The sequence below is a fragment of the Dermacentor albipictus genome, chromosome 2 (assembly GCF_038994185.2).
Source record: "Dermacentor albipictus isolate Rhodes 1998 colony chromosome 2, USDA_Dalb.pri_finalv2, whole genome shotgun sequence".
In the NCBI taxonomy this organism is placed as follows: domain Eukaryota; kingdom Metazoa; phylum Arthropoda; class Arachnida; order Ixodida; family Ixodidae; genus Dermacentor; species Dermacentor albipictus.
This window is the reverse complement of record NC_091822.1, coordinates 146,472,194-146,495,938: the sequence shown is the minus strand read 5'-3', so window position 1 is coordinate 146,495,938 and position 23,745 is coordinate 146,472,194. Positions and strand designations below refer to the sequence as shown.

The 23,745-nt window shown below is 48.1% G+C and overlaps 1 protein-coding gene across 3 annotated transcripts in view; it reads right to left on the bottom strand.

The window, feature by feature from the left end:
* Window positions 1-5,939: 5,939 nt before the first annotated feature.
* SK (small conductance calcium-activated potassium channel) overlaps window positions 5,940-23,745 on the bottom strand; it is a 470,614-nt gene continuing 452,808 nt past the window's right edge. For all 3 annotated transcript variants that reach the window (XM_065435628.2, XM_065435629.2, XM_065435631.2), the window contains 4 exons: window positions 13,171-13,281; window positions 11,185-11,312; window positions 10,078-10,147; window positions 5,940-9,190 (listed from right to left, as the gene is read on the bottom strand). In XM_065435628.2, coding sequence (XP_065291700.2) covers window positions 8,699-9,190; window positions 10,078-10,147; window positions 11,185-11,312; window positions 13,171-13,281 — 801 coding nt within the window. In that variant the 3' untranslated portion in view covers window positions 5,940-8,698. The remainder of the gene's footprint in view (window positions 9,191-10,077; window positions 10,148-11,184; window positions 11,313-13,170; window positions 13,282-23,745) is intronic.

Sequence of the window (23,745 nt, the reverse complement as noted above, 5' to 3'; positions counted from 1 at the left end):
TTTTGCGGAATAAGTTAAGCAGTTCATTTCAGGGTGCACTCGCTTTGCCACGAGCAGTACCTAAAATTAAATAAATGTAAAAAAAAAAGCTTGCGCACGACGTGATAATATATTTCAGTGAGTTCCCAGTGGCTTCACCTATCCATTTTAATGGAAACGGAACCAAATTGAAAGTGCATTATACATTGGCATGCAGAAATGCTCTTCGCTGCTTTTAAGGTTGACGGTGCTGGCGCTCAAATGGCAAATCCTTTAGTATGTAAACGTTGTTTCCCTTCGGTTTTCCCACTGCCTTCACTAACAACTGGTCCAACATCACCCTAGGATTGTGCCTGCTCTTACAAACACTATTGCGCAAGAGCAGTTTTGGGAACGCTGACCCTGTTTCCTGTTTTCCTGTCTTATGTTCCTTCCATCTTTTGTGTGTGTGCGTTGTGTTCCAACCAACGTTACTCGGAAGTTTTATCTTGGAAAAGATTGCAAGCTGCCTGTTCGTAACTGAGTGGCGGATTGTCTCAGTCATCAACGCCAGCCACCGTTATGCTGACGAACAAGCTCGAACTATGCGACTGACGCACATTGGGCTCGTCTTGCGATTTTCAATTCTTGGTGTCAGATGCCACTATGTCACTTGTGTATATCATTTATAATTTTACCCCCTCCCCCCAATTTTGTTCAATGTAACGTCTTTTGGACCTCTATGGATTTAATAAGTGATGTCGACGAATGCATCCGAAACGAATCACACGAATCATAAATCCGTATATCTTTAATTTCGCCGACCTTGGCGACAGTGTCGTTCAATTCTACCCCCTAATCGCAACATAGCTCTTCGCACGTGTCTCCCGAATCCAGGCACCGAACAACGATCGGCGATCGTTGTTCGAAACGCGCGTTCAGTTTGCGTTTAATTTCGCCTCACGCGATTGGCCCAGGCCGCCCTCACGCGATTGGCCCATGCCGCACCGACGGGCGGCCTGGGCCAATCGCGTGAGGCGAAACTGAACGCAAATTGAACGCGCGTTTCGAACAACGATCGCCGATTTCTAAGCACGACGATGACTACCGCCCCCTCCGGCACTGCATCTCGACTAGCGGAATAGAACGCTTATATCGTGTTGCCTAGGCGTCCGAGCTTCAACCACTGTGTCAAACATTGCTTCATGACTGCGGCGTTCGCAATCAAGCCGCAGGCCGCTGAACACATCGAAAGCGCCACGCGTTGCCGAACGGGAATCCTTAGTTTATGTACAGGCAGACCTGATCGCACGCTAAAGCAGGAAAAGGACACGTGTTGCGAATGGGCAAAACGAACCATCGAATTAACGAATAAAAAACGGTACTGCGGGGACTAGAAGAACTCATTTCTAAAGGTGGGAGATAAAAGAGATAAATGTTTTTTTTTTTCTCGTGAAAGGCAGACAGGCGTTGCAATACCAACTGTCCTAGCGTGCCCTGGCGCGAATTACGATGCGAAGCGCTCTGCGGATACGCCGCACCGCGACAAGCACAGTACAGGTGGCGGCAATGGCGATAGAGAAAGAGAGATAGAGAGAGAGTGTGGAAGCGATGACGTCACCACTGCAGCTATATATATGTACACGAGTTTCTTTTTTTTCGATGCTAAATCGGTTAGCTTGCTAGAGGAAGTACGCTCGAGCTTTTTATAGGTAATAAGTAGATTCCTCCTCATTGCTAAAGGGTGTGCGGACAAGCTTCACGTGTCCGCACGCGCGATCTCGTCTTTCTTTCGCGTCTAAGTAAGTTGCGGTATGTGTGTGTGTGTGCATGTGTGTGTGGGTGGGTGTCGCATTGTCACCTGTTAACGGTATGGACGGCCGCCGCGCATTCCACTATTAGGCATTTGCTCGCGAGGTGTAGTGTAACGCGTGTCACCTCTTCTTGCACCCCGAGTGTACGCTTCTCTCCTTCCTTCGCCCTCTCTCCCTGTCTGCTTTGTATTCTCACGCTTTGCGAAAACGCAGTACGTACACACATATACACACGCACACACACACACGTTAGGCAGCAACGTCAACAACAACGCTCTTCACAGCGCAGCTGTTTTCTCCAACACACGCTCTCTCGCTTCCCGAAGGAATCGAACGAAGAAAGAAAGAAAGAAAGAAAGAAAGAAAGAAAGAAAGAAAGAAAGAAAGAAAGAAAGAAAGAAAACACGAGGGAACACCACTCAGTAGTTCGGCGTCCGGACGTGAAAACAAGCTTGTCCGTCGATGCGGAAAATGCGCAGCGTGGTTCGATTAAAGACGAAGAAAAATATATATGTATACGCTTCAGTCCGTCATCAGTTCTCTCTACGCACTTCACTGTGTCACGCCGCGTTCAGGAATGCTTTATGAGATGAACAAGCTCGAAGGTGAATGTCTCGTCAAGTGTTGCCGATGTTGTTTCTTTTCTTTCCCGTGCTACTTTTTTTTTTAATTTCTCACTCCTTTAGGTCGCCGTCTCTTCTGGTGGCCGCCATATTGGTTTGTTCCTCGCTATTCGCTTGTCCTGCTGGAACGCCTCGGAAGGACTAGAGGGAGGGACATTCGGAGGGACTAGATAGTAAACGACATCTAGTTAACACACCTCATCTCTACAATAATAAAAAAAGAAGAATCGTCAATGACTAGACAAAAAACGTCTGCTGCTGTACGAAATGTGACAAGACCATATGACCACGCTGGAACACAACGGCAAACACTGGCGAATTCCCGTAAGGTCACGCCACCCACCGCACCGGCAAAAGCAAGAACATTGAACATTCTACAACAACAAGCTCGTCGTAGGCAATGCGCTGTACTTAACTACGTAGCGCGTTAATGAAACAAAAACAAACACCGCGCGATGTTTCTTGACAGCAAACAGAGGAAAACAGCAACATCAGGAAACTGAAGCTGTCTCGGCTTGCTTGAACATAAATTCACAGTAGACATTTGGGAGGGGGGGGGGGGGCTATGAGAACGTGCTTTCAAATTTTGTTTCTTTTGCTTTCAAGATAGCGCGATGAAGTTAGCATACGCATCATGACTAGCATAGCCGCGTCCTAGGTGTACGCATGTTGCAGATCTTTGAAAACGTTGGTGTTTTTCATCGAGAAGTTTTAGAACTGACAACAAGGTTGTGCGCGATCCCCCAGATACGAAACTTCGGAGTTCGGACAGTCAGCTTTTATCGAGCAAGCGAGCAGGCAGCCCTGAATTAGCCGGAGCGAGAACTACGTTTCTTGCGCACATCTGTATTCTAAAATTGGAGCACAAAACGTTGTCGTGCAAATGGTTAGGTTGCCCGACGTTACGATCGTTTTATCACCTCACTTGACTTTATACGCGAGAGCAAACTAGGGTATTTGAGTGTATAAGATTTGCGGTGATGCGAGCGCTGAAACAGACGCGTTTATGTCAACAAGGTTTGCTTCTGAGCCAGTTGGTAAAAGAAAATTGCAGCGCACGACTCAAGAGCGACACAACACTCGTGAAATACGAAAGCACGGCACAGTGCAGTTGCAATTCTTTTTTTACAGAAACGCTTTTTTTTTTGCAAGCCGTAGCGACATCGGTTACATGCTTAAACAAGAAGCAAATATCTATAAGAGCGATGTCCACGAAAAAAAAAAACATTTTCGAAAGAGATGTCTTGACCCTCACACGTTTAAAATATTTGAGTCTGATTTATTGTGGAAGTGCGACTAAAACAAAGTTGGTAAAATAAACCACACATAAACGCAAAGAATAAAGAAGAACACAGGACTAGAGAGACCACGACAGTTGGCGACGTGCACCGCTGAAGGAGCTCACAACATAAGAACACCAATATCTGGTATGTACATCTAAAATGTGAAAGAGAGGAGATGGCTTAGGAAAAAAAAAAACATTGCATTTCGCTGGTTCACGTAAACCAGAGAAACTCCAACGAGTAAGCACGCAGAGTACGTCGCCTAGTCAATTTAGCTCGATCCGTCCGTATGGCATGGAGAAAAGTTGTCAATATTTATACCACTCTGCCCGAGTCAAACAGTGATGGCGCAGCTATTTTGACGTCGCTAAAGGTCGCCGACCGAAGAACATGTGTTTTACTGAAGACGCTTTTGGCAGGGCTTTTCGAGGATAGGGCAGATAGACCTAAGCAAAGCGCATGAGAACGGTTCGTTGTCGGCGGATTGACAACGAAACTTTCCGAATTCTGGCTTCGTTCGAAGAGAATTGAAAGTGGGTGGGCTGGTTTGTTTTTTCATTGCAGCGCGTATAGGTGGTTCGCATTGTTAATTCAGAAGGGCACGTAACCAGTTTAAGAGATCGTAGCTACGATCCTGCGAGGAAATTGTGAAGCGAAGCAAAGGAGCGGCATCGCGATCGTTACAAAGAAGTTATTCTTGATTCGCAATAAGCACCATATAGATCAGCCTAACTGGACACTTAAAGAAAATATTAAACTAATCTAGATGCGTAGATAACTCCTTCAAGGCTCCCTTAAAAAAAGCAATATTGCAGAAAATTAAGGTAAGAGTTCCCTGATTTGAACCTGGCGCCCAAACGAAGGCGCCACTGACATTGTTGTGACGTCATAGATTTCCCGGCTATAGTTCTCTCTATCTGAGTCACTATCCTGCTTAAAAGTTCGCATATCTTACCCGAGCAAGTCCTCATATTTGTGTACTTTCGAATAGGGATAGATTTTACGGCTATAGTCACCCATATCTGAGTCATTATCCGGCTGAAAAGTTGTTATATTATGTAACGTTATATGTTACCCGATAAAGTCCTCGTATTCGTGCGGTTTCGAATGGGAATGAATATAACTTGTATTCCCTAGACTGTTAGCATTCACCAGAAGTGCAAGAATCTGTGACGTCACCAGATGTTGGTGCCGAGATATCGAAGCGGCGTCGCCACCTTTCGTTCTCCCATCATTTCTGTCACGCCGAGTCATTTTTGAGGATAAGACTGATCTAACTGCTCTTCTAGAAACGAAATGTATAGCAAACACATAATTTCCTAGTAAACCTTAAAATTTTGTTTAAGTGGTTTGGACAGCTTACTTCGTCATTTCTTACTTCGGGTTACTCCGCCATTTGTTATCCGATATTTCTATTCGCTGCGACATGCTTTGTACAAAAAATGTAGATCGCCGCGTTTGCCTTTCTTGATCGGCGCTGTAATCAGCATGGTAGAAGTAGCTAAAGGAAGCCTGAAGAAAGTATCCGAGGTTGGGTGGCTTTAGTGGCAGGTCAAGCTAAGCCGACATAAAACGCTAATCTGGAGGCTTCTGAAGCTTATCAGGCCGTCAGCGGTAACGTCTAAAATGATCCCGGTAGTACAGAACCACCGGAAGTAAACACCACTCGGGGCCTAGCTCCTACGCCGACCCGGCTTAACAACAGGAAGCAGTTGCGTTCCCTGCTGGTCACCCAGAAGACTTAAGAAAAAGGCCGGCATAAAAAGCGAGCGGAACTGAGATCGTGTGAGAGTCATAAAACTCTTCGCGCTTCAAGAAAGCTTACGTTATGTCCCGCGAGGCACGTAAGTTAAGGCCTTTTCCGATAACCCCTTCGATCCTTTTGATGGACTCTGAAGTACAGCTCCCGTCAAACTTGCAGAGAGCGCGGAAGCTGCGCGCTTAGTTCAGAATATGACGCAAAGAAAGAACTCCTTTCTTCATTGCTTCAGAGAAACTTTTCTCGCCCTTCTGCTTTCAGATTCGGAGCGCCTGCATAGCCTGCTAAAGTTCACTCATGCACTACTTTACCTTCATACATACCAGTGCAAGCGTAGATAGCTTTAACTGGTCGGTCAAACATGCTGAGTAAATAAATATGGCGCAAAAACCACACTAGTAGAAGCGCTGGTCGATGTAGGTTTGTCCTGTCGACTTTGGTTTCTTGGGGTTTTCTCGCGGACACATTCTTGTTTCCACGAAACGTAGAGATTATCTGCAGGTAAATAATTGTTAATAGGCCTATTTATTTCCGTCGATTTCTGGCGCATGGAATTCGAATGACCGTTTTTTAGATCGTTATGCTTAAAGAACATCGAATTTCCGTAGCCATTTCCGGGAATATGGTTGCAGGGGAGAGGAACGGAACTCAGAAAAAAAAAAAAAGCAACGGGGTAACAAACAAGCGAGCAACATTACCGCTTCTACACACCTCAACAGACGATGCCGCTCGAGTTAGCTTTTGCCGCGTAACTATTATAACGATCTACTTAGAAAAGTTACGTTAAGGTAAGTAGTAAAAACAGAAAAAAAACATCAGAAACGAAAGGGGGAACACAGGAGCAAGGATACAACAACGAACGTTGTAAAACGGAACGTATACACACCCCTCGTTTAAGCATATGTCTGCTTAACAATGTACGCTAACAACGGAAACGCTGTGTCCATGCTTTCTTCGTCAGTGCGGCCACAATCACTCTGCGACGACCTGTTTTCCTTTTCACTTGCACGCCGATCAACATGTGCCAAACTAAAGAAAGCGCCAGACACTCTTGTAACAGGCAACAAACGCACGCACCGAGAACAACGCGGATATACAGTCGGTCGCACATTCACGATTTTCTTCTTCTTTGATTCCGCGCTTGTGTTTCACCTCCCCTACACAGACGGCGAAGGAAGAGCTATACATGTATAGTCTAGCCCCGGGTTATGTCACGAACGAAACACTCGAAGACTCTTGTGCATGCGAGATATAGTTCGATGTCGCGGTGGGTCGAGCGGAGTCTCTCTCTCTCTCTCTCAGCACCGCAACACGTCTCGCACGGACTGTCGGGCCACGTCGAAGGTTTTGTCCCCGGTGACGGCGGTACAGCAGCACGACACACAGAGTTTATCCACGCGCAGCGCGGCAGCAGGCAGTCGTCAAGGCAGGAGGGCCACTTGCCGCACACACGCACACACACCGTCGAAGATTGGAGCCAGCGCGGGCAAGCGTGGAGACTATAAGTATCTACAAAGAACGGCGCATGGCATCACGGGGCTGCGCGGGCTTCTTAACTCTGAGCCCCGCATTCGCAAACGCGGATCGAATCGACTCGAGTCTTCTTGACTGAAACAGTCGGTGCGCTTCGAGAACGCTGCTCTACGATTCCCGCGACGAAGGGTCGCTTGATAAGCGACCCTCCGTTCGAGTTCCGTTCAGCAGAATGTGAAAGTTCCGATTACGAAACTATAGCTCTCAAGTTGTCCAAGACATCTAGTGAGGCACCGAGGTCGCTTCAGTCGAAGAGCGGCTCGATCCTCCCACTCGATAGAGTCGACGAAGACAGTCGAGTCGAGGCACGTTTGCGAATTCGGGAGTTCGGCTTCCTTCTCGAAAGGTCAACATGTGTTGCGGTAGATGCACATTTCCTCCAATCTTTTTCGCCCTAAGTAAAACATGCGCATTTAACATCTGGAAACGTGGCCTACTTTATGCACTACCTCACTACGCGTTCTGTGACCTTGCCTGTCTATGTAAGCTGCCTCTCTAATGTCTCCGTGTTTAATTGTGTGAGAGAAAACTGATGGTATAGATACTTCGTCTTTACGCCTGGAAGGCCCTCGTCTCATCGAAACGTGCAGATTTAGGCTTTCAGAAGAACTACTATGGGGCAGAACAAATGAAGCTGAGAAATGCGATATAACGATCCCGTTTTCCAGTACGTCTCGTTGACAACGACCGACGTGGAAGTTGTCCCAGCTCGCGTTCTTCAATTCGTTTGACAAGCTTCATCAAAAGAAAGGCGCATTTTCCCATTATACGCACTCAGTAATGTTCCATTAGCTCCGCTCTCGACGCAGTGACGGGAAGCGCTTCTCTAGTCGTCTCAAAGTGTGCGGAAGCTCTTGAAGTATTTTTCTTTAGCGACCAACAAATTCTGGAAGACATCGTAATGGTAAACTTTGGGCACAGATATGCTAACTTGGGACATCGTGTCGAAAATGCACCTATTAAGGGATGTTGTCGCGGGCTCTAACAGTGGTACACTAGTTGCAGCAGGCCATAAATAGAGACCATTTTAATCCGGTCGCTCATATCGTGCTTCGCTTCTATCAGCCTCCCCCTTGCTAAAATTCCCATTCGCTATTACAGAGCACTTGACTGCAGAGTTTCACTTTCTCCGTATTTCCGGAAACTAAATTTAAGCGGCGCGGTTTTGTTCAGTACAACTGATGCCGGACATAACTGGAAACACACTCGGTGAGACAAACCATCTTGACGTTAAGCTCCGGGCCCAGCCAGTTGACATGCACATTACGTAACCAAATCAACGCCCGCTGCGGGCGCACAGCCCTCAGAGCAGCTGTCCCGCACAGCCCAGCATTAGCAGGTGAAGCGAGAGCTACTAAAGCAGTGATTCGCGCAAAAGGAGAAAGACTCAAAAGCAAAAGTAATCGCTCGGAATCACGCATGGGGCAGAATAAGCCGAGCCGCAGGCCCGCCTCAGACCGGCCAGCGCCGAGCGCCGCCCCAGTCGTGGCAACGGCGCGCGGAAAAGCGTAGCGCGGCTGACGACGGGTCTCCGGCGGGGCCGACGGCTGTCGGCTGAAGCGACGGTGGCGGCGGCTGCTGCTGCTGCGGATGCGACGTAGGCGGCGGCGGCGGCGGCGACGGCGACGACAACAGAGGCGCCTCCTCCTCGTCCTCGTCGTCCTCCGTGGGCTCCTGTCGCCGCCAGGCAGACGGCGGGCTCCACTGCCGACGCTCGTCGTCGTCGTGTCAGTTCTCGGTGGAGCCCGAGCGCGCCACCATGGGCGGCTGCAGGACTCCCAGCCTGCCGCCGCCTCCTCCCCCTCCTCCTCCTCCTCCCCCCGCTCCACCGGACAGGTTGACGGTGGACCAGCTCGGCCGGCTGCTCAGTGACGCCGCGTCGTCCGGGTGCAGATGCGTGTGGCGGGGCTGGTTCAGCAGCGGCTGCTGCAGCGGCGCTGGTAGCGGCGGCTGCAGCGGCTGTTGCAGCGGCCCCAGCACTGCGGCGCCGCACTCCGGCAGCGGCATCGAGCCCGGCGGGTAGGACTGGCTCGACGCCGGCGGCTGTGGCTGCGGCGCGGCAGCGTAGTACGCGCCGCACGAGCGCGCCACGGCCTCCGGCAGCGCCTCGAGCTGCTCGTGGATGGCGGCGAGCCGCTCTTCGAGCGTCGCCAGCCGCTCGTCGAACAACTCCTGGCGCGCGTTCATGTCCGACACAATCTCGTACACCGAATTCTGGGTCTGTGGCAAGCGCGCGCACACCCGACACACGCGAACACCAAGCACGGGCACGGCGGAGAACGTGTCGAAGATCCGTTGCGTAGCCGCAGTTTCGGAGGAGTTGTGCCAGGGAATGACGCCGTGACGAGAGTTGGCCACGATTAATCACGACGAAACAGGGCAAGGAAGGCGTTGCCGTCGCAGCCCACAGGATTCCGGCCATCGGCCCCAGCACGTTGCCCGAATTTTGTTTTTTCGGTAGCAGGCCAGGTGGTGGTGTTTCCGGGAGTCCACGGCAACGTGTGCAGGTTGGCGCGTGGTTTTCGTTCAAGAAAGGGAAGTGGATCGATAACGAGATCAGTGGGGTTTGTTGTGGGATAAAAAAGGGAGGTGGGTTGTAAAAGGTTTTAATACGGATCGTCGGGAAGGGTGAGAGAGAAAGAGAAATAGATATTTAGAAAACGAATTTCAGGTTCCGTTTCTACATTACATCTGAGAGCGCTGTTATTTAGCACAAGCACCGTCACTTATTGCACATTGCGAAACTTACGTAGTAAATGGCGGTAATGCAATGATTTAAATATACGGTTCAGCTTGTTCGTGAAGTCTCTTCCTGTTTGGCATCAGGTTGTTGAAGAGACACTTATAATTTGCGAGTTGACACGGGATGAACCAGTTAAATAACTCAACTTTTAAATTTCTAACTCGTTCTTCAACTTAATTCAGATCGCTGCACCTTTACATAACGAATTGACACATTTAGCCTTTATCCTGTCATTACCTTCTTGGCTAAACTACGAAGAAATAATCAAGTTATAACTCGGTAAAAGATACACAGAGTGCAGTATAAAATAAATGTGCGCTATCACTTGAGCTGAAAAAAAAAAGATATTGGAACCAAGTCTCACCTTCGCCATATCTGTAATTGTGTTTGCGTTGTCCATAAGCTTCCTTTGGTCCATTTTAACCTTTCTGAGACTGGCAAGAGGAAGAATAAGAAGAAGACAATTAGTAAGCCACCGGCAACGCTTATCGCAGCTGCAATGGTCAGCATGATGTAGCAGCGCTCGTCTTTCTGCCGTGCTTCTTAAAAGAAGGATTTGCAAGATTCTCGCACAAGTTTGACAAACTGGTGCGGTAAAAAAATTAAAAAAATATGTAAAACAAATAAAAAAACTAGCAATGTGTAGGCGAATGAGTAGTAAGCGAGCGAATCGGTCACACGCATTCTTCGTTAATTAGCAGTTTTCACAATCCTGACGAAAATTAAACGTCGCAGTACATTCAAGCGCGACGACATAAGTGCCGGCAGTTGCACAGGAGTGCAGCACAAATTCCTAATCCTCACCCTTTTAATGAGGCAGCGTACGTAAACGTCATTATTCTAACTAATCCTGTTTAAGTTATCCTAGCTCCGCGCTTCGTTTGCCTCATGCGGCCATTATACGCATTATGGTCCTGAGCTCGAGAGCCGGAACATCTAAATAAGTGCAAATAAAGTCAAACGGCTTTATTTATCCCAGAGCGGGCAGATAAAAAAAAGTTGGTTTAAGCAGCTTGACTAGGCCTTGGCAACTGTGATGACAAAGTAGCTATAACGTGCCGGCATTAACATGGAAATAAAACGGAACGTATGATAAAAGCACATTATAAACTTATAAACGATAAAAAATGTTCCAGTACGCTACGAAATATTGTGGTGGTTGCAGAATAGCGAACATGCGCAGCTATTTTTTTAGTGCAAACAGGGATGTAAACACGACATTTCATAAATATAAAATGCTGCGGGAATCCTTATTTAATCTACGCGACCCCGACAGCAAGACGCTTGCGTGAGTAGAAGTCATGCGGAAAACTCAACGACGTCGGTGGGGCACTGGTTAAGGTAACGAAAAATGCGTCGTAATTGTACGAGAGCTCAAGCGACAGCTCACGGTGGTATAAATATAACACCGAGAGAAAAAAAACAACAACAAACAAACAAACAAGAAAAAACAAGGAACAGATGCACTTACCTGTAAATTGCGAGGAGGAATTTGCGCTGGTGCGCTCTCACTTTGGAAGGGTTCACACGTTTCACAAGCCTAGTGTTTTTGTAGATGAGCCACGTCTCTCGTAGGACGTTGGCCGCAGCGTTTTTCAACTGAATAGAGAAACGGGAGAAAAGATTCGTGGTTGAGAACGCCGAGAGAGCCAACGGTTAATTAACTGCGCGCGATTGATTTTTGCGCGAGGTATGGGGATGTGAAGCGTAATAACTTTACGTAAGCATACAATCGTGTACGGCTATATGACTCCTTAATGCAGGATTATGTACGCTTGTGCCCGCGTTATTTATTCATATTTCTTGAGAGCTTTTGTACCTCCCGATGAAGTACGTGTCCACATTGAGGGGCAAGCTATGTGCGCAGTGTATAGTGACAGACTAGACAGTTGTCCATGTATAAGAACAGAAAGCTTTATAGCCAGAGTTCTCAAAGTAACTCTACGCATATCATCGCTGTTCAAGTTCCCGAGGTCTGCTGGCCTATAAAGTTTTATGCCGTGAGGATGCTGCCTACTACCGCTGGATTGCGTACGTGGTTCACCTCATTTGTGACACTCCCTTTCTATATGGTTACTCCTTTTTCCCGTAAAGGGTAGCCAACCAGAACTACCTCTGGTCAACCTTCTTGCCTTCATACACATATTTTTTTTACACTCTCTCTCTTTCCAAGTCCCTCCGAGTAGACGCAAGAGTACATGTTTGACCTCCGTTGAAGACTAGTATGAGAACACATAGCTAAATATGGGAGAAGGATATGTTTTTTATAATGTTTAGTATAAAAGTAGTTTTCAGCCCTCCATTGTTTTCTGAGTGTATGTTGCCTAACAATAACTAGCTTTGATGCATAGCAAAAGAGGCAGACCATAGTACCTCAGTTGATTACGCCATAATCTAATATGCGCTAACATTGTCAACAATTTCGACAGCACACGCCTTCGAAATGAGTAGAGGGATAAAGAAAGAGTAATAAGTCAAGGCTGTCTACCATGTGTCCCAGCTAACGTTACCCAAGATGTCATATAAAAAAAGAACAGAAATAAAACATGGTGCAAGATACAATTATAAAACTTACGGTGTTCGTTCGTCGCAGATCAGACGACCGAACACAGTAGGTCATACGACGGTATCAAGCGCTGTGCGTTTTTCTTCCTTTTTTTTCTTATAACAGCTAGGCTAACGTTAGCTGAGGCACCTTATACAAAGTATTATGAATAGCGAAAAAATAGCGAAAAAGAAGCTATGAGAATAAGGCAGCTGTAGTGTAAAAAAAAAAAAAAATGACGCGCGAGATGGACGGACACGACTTAGCCTAGCTTAGGCACCGGCATGATGAACCTCGCGCACAGGCACAAGGTGCCGATGCCACAACAAAGTAGCTATGCATATGTGGCCTGGCTACTCGCTCACGAAACGCTTGGCGTTTTGAAGATTTCTTCAAAGCACGAGCACGTGGTTTGAAGGAAGTAGTTTTTTGTCAAGGGTCTTGAGTAATGTTTGGCAGATTACAATTAACCTCTCGGAACGAGTACACTTCGTTTATTTGTCCATTTCTTGCAATGCTGTCTGCATAATAACGACACAAAAGAAAGATAAAAAAGCACATCTATTTTGCAAGAAAAGTGCAAGAAAAGCAAAAGCTAAGGATACGCTAAATCGTAGACGTTGCCCGACAATTAATTGTGCAGCATGGAGTACAAACCGGTTAGAGTGCTTTTTTGTTTCGCCAATTATCGGACAACTCGTGGTTCCAAAATGTCAAAAAATCTTGCCGGATATCCAGTGGAAACATCTAGAAATCTTCCGCAAAGCTACAGAAATCGCGCACATGCCGAGACTATATCGGCTCATATAATAAGCTCGATAAATACTGTTGCGTTCCAAATGCAGACGTGCGCTCAACAAGGCAAGAGCGCGCAGTATTTAGGAGCAGTCGAGGCTGAAGCAGTCGACTCACCCTTTTCGTCAATTGAGTGTCCATCATAAAATTGTGGACGTGCTTCTCGGCTCGAGTGAGCTCCAGCTTTCGCGCTATCACAGCAACAACCAGGGCTGTACAACCGGCCCCCTGCGAACGTTTCGACAGAAAGAGACGGAAACAAATGAACAAACACTGAGAGAAAAAGAAGAGAGATGCATTTGATTATCTGACTGAATGAACTTTATTGCAAGTTCGTGGAGACCAGCTGTCCCTCGAAGGTGGAGCCCTTAGTCCGTGGCCCCATGTGTAGCAGCGACCACCTCGGCACGATTCCACGTGCTTTGATGCATATCTATTACTTAACGCTCACTCGCACTAGGCCGAGTCGACACCGATTTCGGTCTGCCGACTGTCGGCGACAGCGTTTTCTTTTTCCCCTTCGTGTCGGCGCCTCTGTCACACTGTACCGACGCCGAGCTATCCGCCGACCGTCGGCAGATTGTCGGCGTCGGTATACAGTGTGACAGAGGCGCCGACAAGACGGCAAAAAAAAAAAAAAAATACGCTTTCGCCGACAGTCGGCAGACCGACATCGGTGTCGGCTCGGCCTAGTGCGAGTGAGCCTCCACGAAGCCACACTGACCGCGCGAGACATAGAGCAAGAATAAGCCCATGCAATATGTGCGGCTATACGATGTAGGGCTATGTGCTCATGTGCAACGTACTGAGTTGCGTGATGGCGTTAGTCTGTGGTGAGCTGCGTTGCGCGTGCCGCCTATAGTTTTCGGAAGCAGGACATTTTGTTTTGTCAGTGAGCAGGTCACCACGGTGACTGCAGTATGGTTCTGTGACGGTGCACGAGGTCTCAGGTTCTATTCCTGGTTGAAAAAAAAATGGCTGTGGCTTAGCTAAGGTTAAGCCCAGGATGCGAAGCTTACTAGCCTTTATTTTAGTTGTTGAACCACTGTTTAGCCCGGTGAACTGCTGTTGCTTGGCTATATTTGGTTCGGCTAGACGAAGAAACAACTCATGCGTTACTCTGCTGATTCCTTTATTTTCAAACCAATAAATAGATACGCTCTACCGCTACCAATACCGCTAGTATAGCGGTATTGGTAACCTGGTATAGCGGGAGTTAGGCCGCAGTACCATCTGTGCGACCGCAGACGAGCGCACGAGCTGAGACCCGGCTATGTAGCTACGCGGCCGCAAGCGAGCGCACGAGTTGAGCCTCCCCTTTTGCAGCTGTTATGACGTCATATGGTAGCTACGCGGCCACGCGCGGCGCAGCAAGGAAGAGCGTGGTTGTGCGGCTAGTATGCTTCGCATAAAACACGACGGTGGGCTTAGAGGCATGCACAAGTTCAAGAATCTGGTGATGGTACACTGCAGTGGTAAACTTCACAGCGGCTTACGAAGAACGTTAAATTTAACAGGATGCCATCCATCAAGACCTGTTTTGCATGACACGCTCATAACCCAGCGTGCTGCTTTCGAACGTTAGAAAAAAAATACGAATGCGAATGAATGCAGAGACATGTTCAAATTCCGTCTGAGATGCTCGAAGGAAAAGAGACTATAGGGTTGCAGGCAGAAAGTGACTTCATAGTTTTTTTTTATTTCTTAAAAGGACACTAAAGTACAGCGCTAAACCAGATTACACTAGTGAAATATTCTTTGTAAAAAACTCGTTCATTTTCGTTAATTCGGCGGGAAATTGTTACAACAAATGAAATTCAAAGGTTAATTCTAAGCGCCAAACCACCATCTGATCATAAGCCGCGCCATATTGTGTGGCAATCCGGATCAATTTCGACCACTTGGAATTCTTTAACGCGAACCTAAACCTAAGTACACGAAGGTTCCAGCATTTCGCCCCCATCGAAATGCAGCCGTCGCGACGGGATAGAACCCGCGTGCTCCAGCTCTGTTTAATAGAGAGAGAAAAAAAAGAACTAGAAACCAGGCTTCTTTTTCTTGAATTCCGCGTCGAAACTTCAACAGCGGAATACGTCTGCGTGATGTCACATGCAGTTCACAACCTCAGCAATTTTTGGGCCTGTAGGTACATGAAGATATTATAGCAATTCTTCGTATTTGGGCCGTTCTGGCGCAAGAAAAGCTATGAACAGTTGCTAGTTGGAGCCTCCGGTTTCTCTAGCCCTCAATGTAGTCCTTATTTTTTCTTACCGACAAACGATGAACTAATCCCGAGCACACGCTGTCATAATCACGGCGCCGCCGCCACGCTTCTGTCGTTTTCGCGTCTTCTGTGCCTTACCACGCATTCTTTCACGGTACGAGTGCTCGACATGTCATTGCAAAAGCGTAATGTAGCCTGCCTTTAGCAGCAAGAGTGAATGACTACATGCGCCGCCGCCATGATGCAACTTGACGACAGGCTTCTTTGCGCTAAGAGCACTGCTACTGCAGGAACGTCGCTTCGTTCACTGTAACGAAATTCGTATGCTTCGCTAGTTTGTCAAAGCGAAAAGGGAATGTTCTTCGTGTTTACAGTGTACTCAAAGATATATACAGAGAGAGTAGTTAGGACGGCAGTGTCTTAAACGACATGCCACTTACACAGTATATGTTCAACGAACAAAAGAAATGGGGGGAGGGAGGAAACAAGCAGTTTGACTTGTACAAGTACACACAGGCCAGCTACGACGACAGGGCCATAACAAGTGTGTACATATATTTTGACGAGCAAGCTCCCGAGGATATTGACCGCATCATCCCGTCCGTCCAAGAGGCATTCAAACCCGTTGAACGGCCACGGCATCTCAACGCAACGAAACAGCTCACGATATGACTCCGCTCAACCGAAACTGGCGCTCAAATCTTTCTTGTCCTTTTTTTTTTCTGCAGGGAAGGGACTGGTCTATAACTCCACTCCTCACGAACACGCACTTAAAGACAGTAGACGACCAACGTCAGTGCACTCCCTTTTGGTATGGTCGCCAGAGACGCCTTGCAACACGCCGTAAATAACGGCCGTGCGGCGTGGGCGTTTATAGCCGATAAAAAAAAAAAGAAGTTTTAGACCTCGTCGAAAGAGATAGAGAGTGGTTCGCTGCCGGGTGGACGCAACAGCTTGCACTATGTCAAACGGAGCGCAAACGAAAAGTTTCCTACGCGTCCGGCATATGACCCGCATGTTTTACGGTGCGCAGCCGGGAACAAGTCGAGAGTGTATATACTCTCGAAATCTCTGCCGGCAGTCGTATAAGCGCGCCCACTTCGAGGCAGCATCCGCGAATCAAAGAAAACGACGGAAAGCCCCAGCTCAGAAACGCGGATGAATGCAGACAGCGTTTTAAGAATTGGCAGCCCGGGCAACATGCGGTGACGTATAGTCGATGCTCCGCCTGAAGGAAATTCCTGACGACGCTGTGGACGTATGTAAATTAAAAGGGGACGGTGAAACGAAAACGTGGGCGGGAAACAAAAGAAAAACGAACGAATGAAAGAAAAGAAAGAGAGAGAGAGAGAAAGAAGGAAAGCGCAAGTTTAGCGAAAAAGTGGTGAGCCTGCCATAGAGAATTACGGTCTTGGAGTAGCAGCTTCAATAGAGACGATGTAGCGCATGTCGGTTGATGAAAGACATAAAACATTGGATGTAACGCAGTTCGGCGTTGAACAATGTCGCTCCACAAAAGAAGCGTTCGAGGAACAATCGACGCAGTGCCAATAAAAGCACTGGGGTCGAATTCGCAGACATCTTTCGTTTGTGGGAGCTATCTGTCGGTCGTCGGCCGCCTCGTTAATATGTCCACCATGAAGATAGACTGGTAACTCTTACGAACAGCTCTACTGTACAAACGCCTCCGGGAATTCAGGGCCCCAACTATGAATAAAATCCATACAGGCAGTGCGAGCGCTAAAGACACAATGGTGTCTGCATTCAATGGAAGAAGAAAACGCTAAGGAGAATACACATGAAATGAAAGAACAGGATGAATAAAGAACCCAAGGTCACTGGCGAACTAGAACGTTCATGTTAGCGCAGATAAGCGGGCAGGTGATCGAAAAAGAAAAAAAAAAGAAGAAAAGAAGACGACAGCAGACTTGTGCGGCCTAACAGAAATGTAGCACAATTTCCAGCGAAGTTGTTTATTTCGAGCATCTGCAATGAGAATTTCAGTTGTCTGTACTTAAAATACCATTTATACTTCAAGACGTTGCCTGTAGGTGCGACTAGTCCGTTTTATACAATGCCCGCATATAACGCTTTCGAATACGTCTTAAGGAAATGTTACAAAGGCACAAACATTTCGATTGGATATAACATCGGCCCCAATGTCGCTAAGCTTAGTCTCGGTAGTCTTCGTAGTTACAATGTGGCAGCGCGTTAAATTTTGCGCCGCTCGTAAAACAAACTCGTAACGCTTCCGGAACACTTTACACGTAATTTATTGCAAAGGTCGCAATTAACCCATGCACACACTTTGAGCTTCACCTCGACATCGCCCATAATCTGTCCCTTACTTTCGCCAAATATAAACAAGGTGCCTTCTTTGGTTCACCGAGGACTCAAGAAAAGCCAACTTCGCATGATACATGGAAAATTAGAGGAAAAAAAAAAAAACGAGCGTTCAGCAATTATTTGCAACGGTTCAGTTAAAGCCATGAGCGTGAAACTTTCACCCCGCATTACACTAAACACTCTTCCTATATTCACGAAAATTTAGGCTGATGTCTTGTGCAGTTTTAGCACTCTATGATTGTTTGTGGATAGCGGCAGTATGACACTCTGGGACGTTTGGATAAGTAACTTTCAACAAAGACTGTAATTAACCTAGACAGCTTATACATTTATCGCTCGTTGCTCGCAACACACTTACTACTTCGACGAAATATAAACACCGCGCTTGCATTGCTCAGCGAGGAGACCGAGGTTGCCATGTATAAGGCAGAAAAATTGGGAGATGACGAGTGTTCAGTAATTATTTTGAAAGCATAAAATTTACCTAGACTATTGAAACTATCGGTACACGTCACCCAGAAAGCTCTAAGCTATTTGCTCAAAATATCAGACCTCGGTCGCTTTTGGTCCTTTCAGGGAAGCGGGGAAACTTTTTGTAAGCGTTTCATACAACGCCTCTAAACTGGCCGAAAACGAGCTATTAGCAGTTTTAATTTAACTCATATTTCACAGACACCCAACAAAATTTGCCACTAAACTTCGTGAGTGATCTAGATTCAGTCCAGAAAAACATGAAAACTGGCATACAACGTTTTTGAGCGCTTCTGTAGTCTCATTAGCAGCCTCGCTGTAATAAGAACCTCAGAAAAAAACTCCGAGCAGCAAAGTGGGGACGGTATTCGATTTCTCGGGGAGGGCATTGTTTAGCTCAACGCGACGTCTGGTTAGGTGAAGTCAAGTTTCTAGTGACCAGACAATGCGATCGAGTGTAAGCCGACGCGGCATGTTAATTCTGGCCCATTCGAAACAGTCATGTAGTGCGTCCTGAGTGGACGTTGTCGGCGCACTCGCGAGGAAATTATACTCGCGGACAGCTTTTCTGTGGCTGTGAAGGGAAAGCTACGGAGACAAAGCACGCACAAGTGAGAGCGCTTCTGAAAAGAGTCCCGCGTTTTCATCCACGTTAGGCAAGAGAGTCTTGCCACGCTGGGCAAGAGAAAACATGTAAACACCTTATTAGCAACACTTAAATAAGACTGAATGTATAATTTTACTTATTTTATAGCTTTTCCCTTCTGCGTCCGGGCAAACGCGAAACCGTTGCACGTGGAAGCTGCGTCGATTGAGCATCTGTTGCGAGCAATCAAAAGAACTGTCGCACGTTGACGGACTACTTGGCGCGGTAACACACCTACAGAAGCTCCTGCAACTGAAGCTCCTGCTCCTGCAATTACCTTTGCAGTAGAGCTCAACTCTGCTGCAGACCTTTGCAACAAGGTCTACATTCCCCGTACGCAATTTGTGCAGCACCACAATACTAATGAACTCGAATTAAAACTAGTGTTTGCCGGTTTGTTACATCAAGTCAACATAATGATGCCTCAAGCGACCCGAAGCCATAGTTGAGAAACTTTTTTTATCAAATGCCCCTTTACACAGTCTGTCCGAACGACAGGTAACAAATTTTCCTCGATTCATTCTATTAGGTCGAAAAACAGAGTGTAATTCGGTCTCAAATGATTTGCGATCCTTTTCGCTGGGAAACGTTAGCAATTACTCTCCTGCGCCACAAACCGGCCTGTGCAACAGCGCGCGCCAATATTGGGCTTCCGTTGTCGCAACGTGATCGCGCCGCGTCGGAATTCCTCCAGTTCGGATCTCATCAAAAGTGGTCTCCGGTCGGGGGGGGGGGGGGGGGGGGGTTTATTTCCGGCCCCGAAACGCGCAGGGCAGCGAGAGCATGGAGCAATTTCTCCAAACCGCTAACGTCCGGGCCACGACCGTGGCTTTCCGCCGCGAATTAAGTGAGCTCAAATTACGCATACCCGTCTTCGGGGAACGCCGAAAACTGCAGTATAGGCTCTTCCCACATAGCTCCCGAACACGCCAAGCTCTTCCCTTCCCCTCGACCGCTCCTCTATTGTGTCTTCCGGAATCTCCCTATATCCTTCTTCCCTCCCTCATTCGATCTCTCGATCACTCGCTGTCCTCCTGCTCCTGCAACGGCTGCGGAAACAAGGAACAGGCTAATTAGCCGAGCAGGCTCGGCCTCTGGCAAAGGACGGGGGATGCGAACAAGCGAGAAAAGTGGAGATCCCCCCGCAGGAGCAAGCAAGGGCAGCGGCGCAGATCGAGGAAATCTTTAGGGAAATCACGCGAAGGCAAGCATGCGTCGAGGCACAGGAGCCAAGACAAAGACAAAGCGAGAGATAGAGATAGAGAGAAATAAAAAAAAAGGAAGGAACGAAAAAAAGGGGGGGGGGGGAGCGGATGCGGTGCCGTCAATGAAGCGGCGCAGATCGAGTTGCTTGTACGAACAGAATAAGGAACGGGCCACGCGTGGTCCAGGAGACATAGCGCTAAGTAAATGAGGTAGCACGGCGCCGCGTGGCGCAGCCGACGTCGCGGAGACGGAACCGCGAATCAACGTCACGACCAGAGAAAAAAACTATAGGAAGAAAAAAAAATTGGACGTTGTCGACACAGTCGACACTACAGGAGCCGCTAATTCCTTTACACGCTGGCCGGGGGCCCAGGGCTGAGGCGAGATTATGCACGATGAATGACTCTGTCTGCGAAGTATGCGGCGATCCCTGTGGCGGCGGCGCGGGTGGGGGAAAGGAGGTAGAGAGGGTTCGGGAGAGAGGTTGGCGGGACGATGCGATAGAGTCTCGAGAGTCTACTGTGCGGGGACAGCGTTTTCGAGCCGGACCGAAGGGAACGAGCGATGTCGTCGGCCCATAGGCGCCATACGCACGAGACAGGAACAAACGTCGTTAACGCTATGCACATGGCTGGAGGAGCGTTAGATATGCGCTATATGGATAGGGCGGCCGGATGAATAGAAACGGGCCGAGAAATAATTTGTCGGTCGCACACCGCCTGCGGAGAATAACGATCGCTACAAATAGAGAGCGGGCCGTGAAAGAAAGAAAGACGCGATAATCGTAATAGTAGTAGGACTTCGGTCGGGGCGGCCTGTTCGTGGCGGCCTGTTCGTGGTCGGGGGCGTCCATGGTGTGCCGACCTCTACCGTAAATGCTCGGGAGGAGGATGGGTCGCGCTCATAGCGCCGCGTGTGCTTTATTTAGTGCCCCGATTCGCCCTTTTCTCTGCGAGGAAAAACGTAGTTCACTGAATGCATGAGCAAGGACGACCGCCGATGCATGCATCCGTGAGCATATAGCTAGCATATATGTCGTAGCGCATGGCTGATGATCACGTGCGCTTCAACATATCGCGGTACAGTTTATGGAATCAACTGGCCTCAGCGACCGATTGCATGCGTGATGGGCACCCCAGCGCGTTCGCACCGCTAACGCTTCCCTCACTTTGCTTTGCACAGCGAAGCTGTTTATGCGAAACGGGGCACAACATTATCTTTCAATGGATTCCTGCTCACTGTGACATCGTCGGCAACAACTTTGCTGACAGGGCCTCCCGATCTTTGGCGAGGTCGGATGCTGCCAGAGAACTTCGCCTATTTGCAAGCAAAAAGCCGCAATATTTTGGGAGTTGAAGTGCCTTCAACTGCTGATTGCATAAAATAGACCCCATGCTACGGCTACAACTGCCATCTAGCATTTCCCGCGGCGGAACAACCTTGCTGTGCCACTTGTGGCTGGGAGTGACATTCACGAATGCCTACTACCGTATTGGAATGGCCGAGAGCCCGATATGCGGCTCCTGTAGGTGCGATGAAACCATCGAACACCTACTGTGTACTTGCCCTCCCTACGACGTACAACACCTCTCCATCAGGTCAACTTTAATCCGACTGGACTGAAGACCGTTCTCCGAGTTAAAGATACTCAGACCGTGGTCCCACCCGTCACTGGCACGAAAAGCGATTCGTGCACTAGTACACTAGTTGAAGTGCACCGGCTTAAGGGACTACTTATAGTGTCCCTGTGCATCTTCCACACATGCACTCAGTGCTCATTTTCTCACTCTTTTTTTCTTTCTCTTCTCCTTTCCCCACCCCCAGCATAGGGTAGCAAAGCGGGTGCTCGTCTGGTTGACCTCCTACCATTCGTGTCCTTGCTCTCTCTCTCTCTCTCTCTCTGTTTATATGGACGCTGTACCGCTGTTGTAGGACTTCGTTAAAAGGGGCCACATGACCTAGGGGGAAAGGAAAAGAAGAGCTCAACATGGGTAAAGAGGTTGGAGTGACCCCTTTCGCCTGTGAGAATGCTATCTTATAAGCGGATCTTATACGGTTGTCGCACGGTGCATGTTCGGCGATCGAGCCAGATCGCAACGAATTTATCGGCGATTGGTTTTAAAAAATTATGGGGTTTTACGTGCCAAAACCACTTTCTGATTATGAGGCACGCCGTAGTGGAGGACTCCGGAAATTTCGACCACCTGGGGTTCTTTAACGTGCACCTAAATCTAAGTACACGGGTGTTTTCGCATTTCGCCCCCATCAAAATGCGGCGATTGGTTTCATCATGCCACGAAGGAAACAAATGTCATGCCGGCGGTTTGCGGCCAACGAACAGCGCCCGGCGATTGAAACGCGATACCAGGCGCGCGTGACTGCCGGCACTTCTTGCGCCAGTAAGAAGTGCCGGCAGCCACGTCAGTCGTCAATCCAATCCAACCAATCGTCAAAACGATTGCGGCGCCCGCATCTCCAGCGGTGGGCCTTGCGCCCAATATACGGAGCTTTGTTCGCTTTGTATTAGTGGTTGCGCACATTCCATCCCTGCTACAACTATGGAAAGACCACGAGTAGTGCGCACTCCTAAGGAAGAAGCTGCCTACTGCGAGCGTCAGCGTGGTCTGGCTCTTGAACGGGCTCGTCGTCGTATGGCCAACATGAGCTACGCGCCCGAGATTTGCAATATAGGTTGCTTGCTATAGACTTGCGTGGTGTAACTATCGGCGTAACTAACACAGCTTCGCTGTTCGACATCTTCACGGACTGAAAGGGGCGGTTATGTTTTTCTATCTTTTCGTCTCTCAGCCTCCTTACCGCTGTCTAGGGTATCAAACCATACCTGCATCTGGTTGACCTCCCTACCTTTATTTTCCCTCCTTCCTGGACTTCCTGTTTTCCTTACTTGCAAATGGCTGCTGGGTGCGATCAGCATTCCCGGCAAACGCTCGAAGAAAGCTTCACTTAATTTCCACAGCGTGTGGGATACGCATAATAGTTTTAATCCTTCGCAGACAAAGAAAAATGCCTACGTCCACTTGGGAACTGCATACTATTTAAACTTCTGTCCTCTCGGCTACGATGCACACTCCATGACGCGCCGGAATAAGTACTGGCGATCGATTAACCACGCTTCCTCGTGCCTAACAGTTCTCCGCGAAATACCGGCTACGGCCGTACTCGGCGATAGTAAAATTGGCAGTGCCATCGTTCTGCTTGCTAACTGCTACTGCAGGGAAGCTGGTTCAACACGTTCTCCACTTCTCGTAAATACGGAGTTCCGCAGTCTAATGTTGCCATGGATTCGCTGCCTTTGTTTTCAAGGCTAGATACGTCTCCAAGGAAACCCTAAGTCGTACGCACGCCCGTATAATCTTTAGCGTTGATTGTTTCTTTTGGCAGATAATTTCCTTCACGAAGATATAGCAGCAAAACTACCTTGCCTAGTACGAGTTCACGGCGTGTGCTTATCGATCCTTTTTTCGATGTTAAAACATCCTTCGGGACGAAATAGGTTATCTCTGGGCTCTAGCCGACAACTTCGCCTCGCTGAGGCATGCAAAAATGTACCGCAACCGTCCAAGAATGTGCGTGCAAGCGGTGCGAGGTGTACACGTATTGTTCGTATGTAGATCCGTTACCGAGAAGTGTGAGCAAAGTGCGCAAACGTGTGTAAAACGCCAAAAAACCTGACTATGTGAGCTTTTGTATCGAGCAAACTGCTACTCTCTCGGAGGCTATATATATTTTCGCGCTTACTCTAGGAACCTGCGTTCATTGATCACCTCAACAAAACCCG